This window comes from Notechis scutatus, chromosome 1 (assembly GCF_049901735.1).
Source record: "Notechis scutatus isolate UNSWTSFEM ecotype Mainland chromosome 1, rNotScu1.2, whole genome shotgun sequence".
Taxonomy (NCBI): Eukaryota; Metazoa; Chordata; class Lepidosauria; order Squamata; family Elapidae; genus Notechis; species Notechis scutatus.
The window spans coordinates 18,743,076-18,755,916 of NC_142009.1; the positions used below are offsets into that span (position 1 = coordinate 18,743,076).

Sequence of the window (12,841 nt, forward strand, 5' to 3'; positions counted from 1 at the left end):
ACACTAAATCAACTAGTATTTAGAGATCAGCTTCTTCAGAGGCTTGATAAGAGCAGAAAGAGCTACCTGCTGGCTCTCCATATGAAAACACTGTGTATTTGCCTTTCAGCCAATCAGCGCAGGTTTTATGTCATTGCATCAGATAATCACTATTGATTGAAACTACAGTATAACTGCCTACAGCTTGTCTTTTATTTTTTGTTAAATGCTGTGAAGTGAATGGGAAAACTTCTGTATAGGGCTCCCAGATGTAGGCTGCAAATGTGGACAATGGCTTGATGGCTGAGAAGAGTGTTTCCTGTAATTCTCTGCTGCCTCCTAGCAGTGGTGTAGATACAGTAGCTTAGTAGACTTAACTAGTCCAGAACTGTAGAATTCACAAAAGAAAGTCAGGGGCTTACCAAAAGCCAGTCAGTCATCCCAACTTTTACACAGATGTAGAAAACAATAAGTACTATTGTACTTGCAAAATACATATTTTGCTGCAGTAATGCTTGTATCTTTGGGTTCCATTTAAAAAAAATAATGGGTCTATTTAATTTTTTAAAAAGTTAAATGAGCAGCTAGCAAACAGCCAAGCCAAGTCTGACAAAATAAAGATTCTAGTTAGCCATAGCCTAAAGCTTTGTTTTAAGAGCCATCCACCTGCTCAGAGAAAACGACAAAAATAACATGGGAATGGTAAAAAAGCAGAATGGGAGATAATAGGAGTCCTAAGAAGATACCTCAATAGTTTGCCTTCTCATAAATGAGTATTTTGGGATTGCCAGACCCATAAGTGTTCCTTCTGCAAATAAGTAGGTCCTCTCTGAAAGCCATTTTTGATCACATCCATTGCACCTTCTCAATATTTCAAAATGTGCCTAAATGACCAAAAAAGGTTTCTATTCTTATTCTGCAGGTTTATTTTTCAAAAAAGGGCTTTACAAATGAGAATAAATACTTAAATATCATCAGCACACTGCAAAACAGCACCCATTTAAAATGGTTAACAAAGGGCTTGTGTGCTAAATACTCAACAGTCACCAAAAATAAGGCTTTTTCAATCTGGGAGAAAAATTTGCAAAGGAGTTAGAAGAGTATTTGAGCTCTTTTAGAGTGATAGCAATGCACAAAAAAGAGAATATGTTTTGCTGAACTGGTGCTCACATGCCAGATCTTTCAAGGTAATGACTAGGAGGAATGGCTTTGACATAATTCTTAAAGCCCAGACAAATGTAAGTAATACTGAAGATAACTTGGTAAAAAAAATCCAAGGAAAACCTTGGATAGCAGGATACTGCTAATTGTTGAGATATTCTCATTTCCACAAAGAGCTATTCTAGCAACATTTGTTAAGCATGCTCAATATCAGATCACCATGATGTCTTACCCAGGATCTATGCAGTCTTGTATATCCGCCACCCAGGAATGTTTCTGTAATGAATCTATCGTTTCAAGGATATATTCAGCACCATTTTCTACCTAGATGGAAAATATAGATATTTATGAACATGCTGACCTTACAGAAAGCTATTGTTTTGGATACTTTTAGTGCAAAATGAACTATTTCCCCACAGTACAACAGCCCAGCTGTAGAAAGATTTGGAGTAGACCACTGAATTCACACCTAATCCTAAATTACAAATAAGCAAATCACATTATGTCTAATTATGAAGTGTAAGCCTTTCATAGACAAATCTGACCTTATGGAGCTGCAAACAAACAGGAAATTCTGCTACAGAAAGATTATTTGACAGCTGCTTGGGTGAGGGGACTTTCTGCTGGATTATGCAGATATCTTGGTAGAAAATAAGATGGTAGCTATTTGTGTGTATTAAAGACATCAACAGAGTTAGAGTAGCTAGGCAAGCAGCAGAAAGATAGCCTAAAACTAGAATCCTAGCTCCCAACATTTGATCCTATAGCAAAAAGGATTTTTAATACAGTACCTCTTTTCCATCTAGTCTGGTATAAAATCTGTTACCAGATCAACCCCAATAAGAGAAGAGCTATAAAATCTGTGCTGAATGGTTCCTGACAATCATTGGGTAACAGTAAACTAAGAAATGTAGAAAGTTCAGAAGTTCTCAGTCTCTTTTCAAGAGTACAACAATTGTTTTGCTGGGTTGGCCCAATCTTAGCTCAAACACAGTGTCATCTTATAGGGGAGATAGGTGGCATAAAAATTAATTAATAAATACAATCAAATAACACGATCACATTTCTATTCAGATTTTATTAAAAGTAACATACAACTATCCAAGTTCATTGCAGAATGACACTGTGAGGGGGCTGAGTTATGAGGTAGGTTACTTATCCTGGATTATTCAATGAGCTTTATTGGATTTGAATATGGGCTTTAATAACTACCTGCCACCTTGTTACATAGAACAGTATTTTTCAACCTTAGCAACTCAGATGAACTCTTACACATTTTTAAATGCCTGAAGACTGAGAAACACTGAGCCATTGGAGATGGTAAAATAGCATGTACCATTCTGGATTGCAAATGGAAGAACACTTGTGAAAGCTCCCTAATGCTAGAAATTCTTTGCAAACAGAAAAGCAATTAGCAGGCAAAGAAGTATGTTAAATAGATGTAGTGCTAATTTTCTTTTTATAGGGTGCTCTTCTACAGATACTTAAAGAAGATTTACAACTGAACCTGAAGATTTCAGCATAGTTAATATATAGTTACTGTTTTGCTTTCTTGCAATGATCATTCAGATTTTTGCAGCCAGATATGATGCCCAAAGCTATGAGAAATGAGGAACTATTAACATGTCCACTCAACTTTCTTCTCTTAGAGACTAAAAATATCCATTGTTTTCTATTTTATAAACTTGCTGTAAATGTGGACAAAACAAAAAATATGAAAAATATTCCATAGCAATGAAATCCTCAAGTTAATTAATGCATCCGTTCCAGAAGAACTGTTTGCTTGGATCAGTGTCAATGTTAATTACTACCGAGGGCTGAATTAACTGATACTGTTTTTGTCCTTTACAACTCTGCAGAATTAAAAACAAATAAGCACAGGAACTGGATGTGCAGTGAAATCAATGCCTCTTTTCCTGCATGCCCAGTTTGGCTTCCTCTCACCTATTTTATGACAATAATACAAATAATAATTTAATTTTAATTTTAAATTTAATTATTTAAACTATGTTATGTTTTACTTTGAATTTTAGCAGACTCAAATCGATTGATAAAAGGAGCAGAGGATGAAAGAATGACTTTTCAGACACCAAAGATAGGCTGGTGTGAATTAGGATGGATAGATGTGAAAGATGAAATAAAAATATAATAATAATTTCATTTTCTGCTAGATTAGCCTTTCCCAATCTAATGCACTCTAAAGATGTTGGAACAACAGTTCCCCAAATTCCTGACCAGCAAGGAACATGGACTGGGAATTATGGAAAATATAATTCCAACATATTTGGAGGGCACTAACTTGGGGAAGGTTCTGCCTTTTATTCTATGAACACCAGATAATTCAGACAGACAGCATAACAAGTTTTTTTCAGAAGCTCCCAAACAGAAAACAAAATTAAATCCAGTGCCCGGAGATTTCTAAAGACAAAGCAAACACCAAGAATCCTGCTCCTCACAAAAGCCCCTTTTATTCTCCCTGAATTGGGAACTAGAGCTTGGATGGAAGTTTGTTGATTTGTCAGAAAACTGCTCAGGCAGCAGCTAGGCCAGTTGCTATGGCAACAGCAAAGGCCACAGGGCATCCTTTCAGTCCGGTTAGTCCGGGGCTTATAAGGAAATGCTGCAATTTTAATGAAAAGGGGAAAGGAAAGCTCATTAAAATACATAAACTAGAAGGGCGAGAGCTGGGCAAATGCTTGAAAACAGCTCTGCATCTAGACATAGAGGTGCTTCTTTACTGTAAAGCTCACAGCCTGAATGCATGCATCCATCCCTATCCCTACCTCTCTCTCCCTCCTCTCTCTCTCTCCCCCCCTCTCTCTCTCACACACACACACGGCTTTAGTAATAAAAGCCAAAAGTCTTCTGGCAAATTAAGATTAACAAATGTATCACAGTCTATGCTTTTTTGTGGATACAGTCCACTTCACCCTAAACATTAAGCGTAAATTTCCTTTTGCTTTCATATGCAACTAATAGCATTTCCCCTTCCCAAAGGGCCTTGGAAATTGTTGCAAAGATAAGATGCTCTGAGTTCCTTTGATCAGAAATAGCAGAAAATAGGCTAAAATAAAACAAAAACAAAAAAACACAAAATAAAATAGTGTCCAGAAAGAAGGAAAAATCATCGGAATACATTATATTTGGGGGGGCCATCTATAGTTTTTCCAAATAGAAGCCTATGGACTCTGATATTCAGTGATTCCATGCAAGTGCAAAAATATAAAGACAATACAGATGACAAGTGACAAAGACAATCCAGAAACCTCAGAATTCCTTCTAATCCTGTGACTGAGAAGCATAGGACATTTTTTCTTTGGGGTAGGGCTGAAGAGAAGTATATTTTAATCCCACTACACCCAAGTCAACCAGGATCTGCAAGATGTTTTTTTTAGTATTAGTTTGTAGAATGTGTCATTTAGAATAGTGGTCTCCAAACTTTCTAGCTTTGTGGATGTCAGGGAAAAAGGGGGGGGGGATGGTTCCATGCAAGCAGCGGGCAAGTGTGCGCAGCTCGATTTGCATGAGCAGTGGGCATATGCGCCCACCACTCACACAATTGGAAGTGTAAGTGGATCTGCATGCACATTGCGCTTGCCACCACTTCCACAGCCTGATTCTGAACGGCCCGGGGCTTTGTAATGGGCCATAGCTCAAGGTTGGGGATCCCTGATTTAGAATACATGGACCACACACATCCAGGATATTTTTCAGGCCATGCTGCCTTACCTTCAGCACAAAGGTGTTATCCTTGTCTGGCATCTCCAACGGCATAGTTGTGCGCACCTCAATAATAGCTGAGAGAGGGATGCTGACCTTTGCTTTGGAAGCCTGAAAAGCCAAACGGATAGAAAGAGATTTAAAGAATTTAAATTTAATGACAAAAACTAACATTTTGCTCTGAAGCATACCAAAGCAGTTAAAATGAATGCAAATGTTATACTAGCCTCTGCCATTATTCAAACATATCACTTCCCTTGAGCCTTCCAGTAATTTCAAATACTTTTAATTAAAAATATGGTATCCAATGGGAAATAGAAGTTAATAAATTTAAATTTCATATCTCTGCAGAGTATCAATTTGTCCCTCTTTTAAAACTATATTTTTTTCCGATGTGGATAAACAGAATGCAATTCCTTTCCATTTCTAGTAATTAAAGCAGGGCAAGCTAAGAAAGAGTCAAAGAAAGCTAAAGTAAAAGGGTTTGATAAAAACAAAAAAGCCAGTTATAAATAAAGTGAATGTGACTGGCTCAGATGGTACACTTCCCGGTAGAGTATACGCACAAATGAATTCCATGTCAAGCTCTTTGAATAATATACTTTTTAAAACAAAAGAAATGTAGACTGAAAGTTCAAAGCACAAAAGGTTGAAGAGATTGGAGCCAAACAGCCTCAGAAGACACAAGCAATTCTTTTATTCTGGCAAATAGGGAGATTTTCTTAATGGGATGCTTACCAAGGGATTTCAAATAAAGGCAAAATATTTATCCAGTCTAAAAGGAAGCAATATTGCCATATTGTTCAGTATTGTAGCAGTAATAATTGTTACCATTAATAATTGTTTATAACAGTTATGATTGCTCACTTAATTGTTTTTCTGTGCTCATGCCCAAAACAATTATGTTTCTTAATGCTGGAAATTGCCAGTTAAGTCAAATCAGCACATCAGTTAACTAGGGCAGAGGTGAAGGCCTAAGGAAAAGGGGACAACATTCACTAAACATTATTCTAGTTCAGTGATTTCCACCCTTTTGTGCTTTTTAGCTTGAATGAGAAATTCCATAATCCTGCTGCAAGAATATGAAACTCTAAAATATACTAACACTTCTAAAATGTTGAATTTTTTTCTATGTTGTTCTTATTAAAATATGGGGTACAACTATATCATACCTCACACTATTTCCCCATAGGAAGAATACAACACATCCCATTTCCTAGAAACAAGTGTAGGATCAGATCTTAATCTAGAGAGAAATATGGAGATATGTGGCAGCTGCTAAGAAAACAGGAATTTAACCAGGGAAAACAGAAAGCGAAAGAAGGAAATTCAAGATTGCCCCCCCCCCCACCTTGATACTCTTTTGTATAAAACAGAGGAGAGGGGAAACACAAACAGGTTTCAGGAGTCTGTTCTTATTGCCTACATCAGTGTTTCTCAACCTCAGCCACTTGAAGATGTGTGGACTTCAACTCCCAGAATTCCACAGCTGGCTAGTGAATTCTGAGAATTGAAGTCCGCACATCTTCAAGTGGCTGAGGTTGAGAAACACTGGCCTACATCAATAAAATAGAGTTCTATACTCCTTGTGCTGTGGATTTCTTATCTTGATCTACTTCAAAGTACTGATATAATCTGTGCTAGGTCTTAATCCTTGAGAGCTACTGTACTTTTTCTTCAAATATATTCAATCAATACAATTAAAAATATGTTTTAAACAGTGGCAAGCTGCCTTCTTACCAGAGGAAAAAGTTCCCCACATCATAGGAGGCAGAGAACTTTTTTGTGGGCAGGAATGATTTTTATAGTTGACATTGTGTTCAGGACCACAGAGCCCAGCTGTAATGTAATGGTATCCCTTTAGTAGGAGTAGGCAAAGACAAAAACTATTGCCTCCCAACTGTTTTCAGTGAATTAAGTCGAATGGAAACTTAGTACACCTACCTACTGTATTGACTTCCTAGCCAAATGTGGCAGGAAATTGTGCGCCTCGAATAATACAATGTAGAGATGGGTTGGCAAGGATAAGGACAGTGCATCAGAAGAAAAGAGTCTGTGTAATGACAGTTGTTTGTTAGAGAAGAATTTTTGACGGAATAACTTCTGATGATTGGTGCCTGTCAGGCGCAAGAAATCAGGAGCCAGGACAGAGCTCAAAAACACTATAAGTTTATTCCATGCTACCTATATACAAGATTCTGATCTACTAATGATCAGGTCAAATTGATGCCAGATAATTTGATGCACTTCAAGGGGGCATCTGACTTACAGTGGGTTTCTTTGGGGGGGGGGGCGCATAGGGACTCCAGATTGTTGATGCATTTGACCCTGTCTGGTCATCTACAGTGCTCCAGTTTTAAGATTCTTTCATGGGAGAGAATAAAAATGGCATTGACCTCCTAAACTTTCTGGGATCACTGAGACTTATATATTCACCCACACATTTTCAAAGCACCTTGAGCTAGCACTGATGATGTTACCTAGTTTGGGTAATGAAATGTCTGCAAGAAAACAACCAAGCTTGGGGAGGAGCTACAAATATTCTCCTTTATTGATTTTCAAAGCAATTTCTTTCCCTTGTTCTGCTGGTTTTAAATTGTTTCCACGCTGATCACTGATTTTATTCATGTTTACTCTATAATTCTCTACTATCTATGAAAATGCAGGGCAATGTGAGAATATATTTATGCAGACTTATTTTCTAGGTCAAATTAAACATTATCCTAAATTTGCCTGAACAAATTGCTCTTTCCAACTACAACTTGGCCTTCCCTTGGAGAGTAAGGAAAGACTCAGAAGGGAAGGAATGGAAACAAGATCTTTCACTTGTTTGGAGCCATAAAAGGAGTTCACCTGAATGGGATTTTCCATGCACTCTTGTCCGGTATGCTCACACTGGCAAATTCCCCTTGGCTCAATTTTCAGATATCACCACAGCATGAAGAAGGCGCTCATGTAAGATTGTTGAGCACAGCATTTCTATCCACTCAGACTGCAACTCTCAAATCGCTTACGGCCAACGGTATATTTTACACTCAGCTGCTCGGACAGCTGGCCTAACAAGAGTCTTGCAAATCCAAAAAGGAAGCACACTTCACAGCTCAGTGGCATCAAAACCCTCCAGTTGTAGGGTTGGTTCTTCCTCTACACCCACAGTTGACAAGTAGAGGACAGAAAAGGAACAGAAACAACTCCAGGACACAGGAAATTCTTTCGATCAAGTCATGCTACCAGGTCAACATTTATTGTCTCCCTTTGACAGCTGCCCTTATAACACTTATGTAACTCAACATTCATTTTAAACCAACTGGCAATATGAGCCCTTCTTGATCTTCCAAGGACCTTGACCTTGGAAACTGCTTGCATGCAACATTCTGTTTCACACTTGTTCATTTGCTTCTAAACAAGAAGCACCAATGTGATGGTGTGAAACGTGGTTTATTTGCAGTTAAACTCTTGTAGCTTCCCAAAACTTTAGATATTCCCAACCCTTCCACTTAAGGGCCACAGTATAAAACTATTGTGAAAGCACTCAAAAAGAAAAAGTATCCCACGTTTTCAGTGATAGATATTATTTCTAAGGCAGATTAACTGTGGAGCAGAGATGCTTTTAAATGTGTCAGCATAAGACCCTTGCTGAAACTAAAGAAGCCAGATTACAAGTTTAACGGTTTTTGCAACGGATCATTGGAATGGAAGATGTGTAGTTATCCCAATATGAATAACATAAAAACAAGAATGAGAAGGAAGGAAGACATACTTCAGCAATTACTGCATCCTGCCAGTCTAAGGTTGGTCTTTCTCTACTGTCCAGTTTTTAAAATATGTTAAGATGGGCAGTGGTTTCAGGGGGCCAGAATGTTTGAACATCTCATCCTCTTTTTTAATTACAACTCTAATTTTTTTTCTTCAATTTTGGAGAACCTTTAACACTAGTTGTTTAGCAAACAAATGAGGGTAGGGAAAGGCAATATAATGAAATCCAGAAATATTTGGGATTACTGTATATATTAATGGATTCATTTTTATTGCAACTTTCATTCATCTGATCATTTCAAATACTAACCATGCTTTGAATGAGCCAAATTATATGGCTAGAAAAAAATGGCACGTTCACTCAAACATTGCCTACCAATCTTTGTAATATTCATAAGATAACCCAGTATCTGAAAGAAAGGGTATAGACCAGAGGTGTCAAACTCAAGGCCTGGGGGCTGGATCCAGCCCATGGGGTGCTTAAATTTGACCCGCAGGACTGCCTTGGAAACAGTGAAGGACCGGCCCATGGTGCCTCTGCCAGCAAAAATGAAGCTCACGAGGGCCATTCACAGTCCTCCCAAGCACTATTTTCACTGGCAGAGGGCTGCAGGGGGCCATCGTAGCCGAAAACAGAGCTCAGGAGCCCATTTTCGCTGGCATAGCACTTGGTCCACCACAGGCACCCTGACACAAGTGACATCGAGCTGGCCACGCCTACCCTGATAACGTCCACCCTGACCACACCCACCCCGCCCCCCTGAAGTCAAACACAACCTGATGTGGCCCTCAATGAAATCGAGTTTGACACTCCTGGTATAGACTGTGTTGCTTTTTCACAATTCACAAATCCAGGATGATCAACACAGTACCATCAAAAGAGAAAATTCAATATAACCAATAAAACCCAAGTGACAGCAATAATGACAAACTGGAAAGAACAACAGTAGCAAATACACAATGACTACCCGGAATTAATATTAATTAATAATAAGTGAAATCAATACTAAATACTGCAGTATAGTGTGTCCTACTGAGGATATTACCCAGCCAGATTTTCCTTCTGGATGCTTTTTTTCAGTTATTGGAAATATTTGTACTGTATATAGTTACAGAAAATCCAAAATAGTTCACAGTAATTACAAAAACAGCATATTAAAAAAACCCAATGAGGTAAAGGTAAAGCCAAAGAAAGACACTCTATTTTCATGCAAGTTTTAGGAGGAAGCTGGGAAAGGCTAACCTAAAAAGGCAGGTTTTACACTTTAATGAAAGTGTTGAGGTTTGGTATATACTGCAGAGCGAAAGCTGTTGCCCAGGCTGGGATCTACCACAAAGCAGATATTTCACTAAATAGTCATTTGTAGTTCTGGCATCAGGGTGCCCTGGGAAGGTCCTAGATGCCCATGAGGCCGATTTAATCCAAGGCTTTTTAAGAAAAATGTGATTCCTAATTGTTTAAAGCTCTACATACTAGACCCACATAATTAAATTGTCTTGTTAACAGACTGGCAACCAGTGGAGTGTTGTTGTTTTTAAATCACAAATCCAATACATGTAGAGTAAGATGCTCCAAAAAAAAAAAAAAAAAAAACTTAGCCACAACCTCCTGCACCAGTTGTATTTTTTGGAGCAGTCCCAAAAGCAGCACATTAAACAATTTGATCTTAAGGTTATAATGCAGGAATGGCCAAACTAACCATAAAATGACACTGCAGCCTACTTTGAAAGTAAGTGCTCCTGACTACAGATTATCTGAGCGTTCAATAACAATGATGGCTCTTGAGGCTTTCAAGAAGAGATTGGACCGCCATTTGTCAGAAATGGTGTAGGGCCGTGATGGTGACCCTATGACACGCATGCCAGAGATGGCATGCAGAGTCCTCTCTGCAGGCATGTGAGCCGTCACCTCACCTCAGTTCTGCCGTGCATGCATACATGCCTCCTATCAGCCAGCTGGTCTTCGGGTCTCTGCTGTGCATGCGGGAGGCGGGGTGTAAGTGGCAGGGGCGCATGTGTGGCAGGCATGGGAACAAGGCATGGGGAATGTGGGCACATGCATGGGGGACATGCACACATTGCACTTTGGGGGTTTGTGCACGCTTTGGGCACTCAGTGCTGAAAAGGTTAGCCATCACTGGTGTAGGGTCTCCTACTTGGACAGGGGGTTGGACTAGATGACCTACAAGGTTCCTTCCAACTCTCTGTTAATCTGAAGCAACTCCAAACTGGGGCCTGTTTCTTTAAAGGCAATGCAGTCTCATTCAGAACAGGCAATTCTTCCAGTTCCTCGATCCAGATGCACTACAGGTAGTCTCTGATTTATGACAGTTCATTTTGTGACCGAAGTTACGGCACTGAAAAAGCGACGTGTCCATTTTTTTAAACTTACAACCGCAGTTGCATCCCCACGGTCATGTGATCAAAATTCAAGTGCTTGGCAACTGGTATGTATTTATGATAATTGCAGTGTCCCAGGGTCATATGATCCCCTTTTGTGACCTAACAAGCAAAGTCAATGGGGAAGCCAGATTTACTTAACAACTATGCTACTAAATTTAACAGCTGCAATGACCCAAAATTGTTGGGGACAACTCTGTAAACCACTTAGAGGGGGCTGAAAAGCACTATGGAGCAGCATATAAGTCTATTGCTATTGCTACTTGAGAGGAAGTGCCTTATATATGGCATATAAAAGAGAATAAATGGGAAACAAGATGTCACAAACTGAACAGTGGAGAATAAACAAGCTACTTCATCAATCACTTCCCAAATCTTTAAAGAGAAACAATCAATTAAGAGTGGAAGAGTATGTACATAGAAATATTGCTATCCAAGAATACAATCACTCATGCCCTGGTCATCTCACAATTGAACTGTTACAATTTGCTGTATATGGGGATGCCCCTGAAGACCATCCAGAAGCTGCAGCTGCCTCAAAATGCAGCAGCATGAGCAGTAAAAGGCACTTCACACTATGGTTATTTGGCACCACAGCTATGCAAGCTGCATTGGCTGTCAGTTAATGTCTGGATGCAATTCAAAGTGCTGGTTGAGCTCTTCCTGGCATAGTGTGTGGTTATCTGAGGGATCATCATTTCTGCCCAACTGGTACATATAAGCAGAGTGGGTACACTCCAGGTCCCTCAATTAAAGTCTGACATCCCATGGAACCAAGGAGCATGCATTTTCTGTCACTCTGGACTTTCCCTCTGAAAGAATATCCTGCCCCCCCAAGATACAGATAGCGCCTGCAATTAATGTGGGGGCCCTGTGATATTTTTATTCTTAAGGCTGTTTGTGGTCTGGGCTGTAATATTCTGTTTTTATTTTTTATGCTTTTAAATGGTGAATTATGATTTTGTTAGCTGTCCAGAGTAAAGTGGAGGGCGCAGCCATAATAAATTCAAAACAATTCATAAATAAGTTAATACAAGGAATGCAAAAAATAATAATAAAATAGGAAAGAATTCCAACAGAAATACCAATGAGTGCCAGTTAGGTCTAGTGGTTAAGCCACCAGGCTAAAAACTAGGAAATTGTGAATTCTAGTCCTGCCTTAGGCCTAAAAAGCTGGCTAGGGGATTTTGGATCAGTCATTTTCAGGAATATTGTGTGCCCGCTGCCTTGAGTTATTTATAAAACTAATAAAAATGGGATATAAATAAATAAATCACATGAGTAAATCTGGGAAACGGGTAGGATATGATTGTTTTTATATGCCAGTTTCTAATGGTTTGAGCACTGCATAATGAACCATATTCCACAGTAGAGCACTTGCTTTGCACAAGTTCCAAAATTAATGCTTCTACAGTAAGAATTTCAAGTAGCAAAGCTTAAATAAACTTTTGCCTTATGCTATGGAGACCTGCAAGTATTGCAACAGATATTTCTTGGCCGAATGCATAAAATACTCTGTTCACAAATGCAGTATTGTTGTCGTAACAAGTGGGAAAGTCCAGGTTTTACATGCAGAAGATCCCAGTGCCACTAGACGTGCCAATGGAAATTATTTAGATCTGCAATGTTTCTAATTCACTTTTGCCAGAAATAGTCTGGAGAGCAGCTAGTCAATATTGTGCTTGATGGATCTATAATCTGATTCAGTATATATAATTACATAGATACAAGGAAGATGTATTTGAAAGTAATAAACAATTATTTGATCATCATAGGGATGAGTCAAGGGGAGCCCCAAGCTCATATATTCTCTAGTCCCCTTCCT

The 12,841-nt window shown here is 38.9% G+C and overlaps 1 protein-coding gene across 6 annotated transcripts in view; it reads right to left on the reverse strand.

Annotated features, from left to right (window-relative positions):
• SH2B2 (SH2B adaptor protein 2) overlaps positions 1–12,841 on the reverse strand; it is a 78,787-nt gene that overhangs the window by 15,352 nt on the left and 50,594 nt on the right. For all 6 annotated transcript variants that reach the window (XM_087957628.1, XM_087957616.1, XM_026672401.2 and 3 more), the window contains 2 exons: positions 4,870–4,971; positions 1,373–1,464 (listed from right to left, as the gene is read on the reverse strand). In XM_087957628.1, the coding sequence (XP_087813754.1) occupies positions 1,373–1,464; positions 4,870–4,971 (194 nt within the window). The remainder of the gene's footprint in view (positions 1–1,372; positions 1,465–4,869; positions 4,972–12,841) is intronic.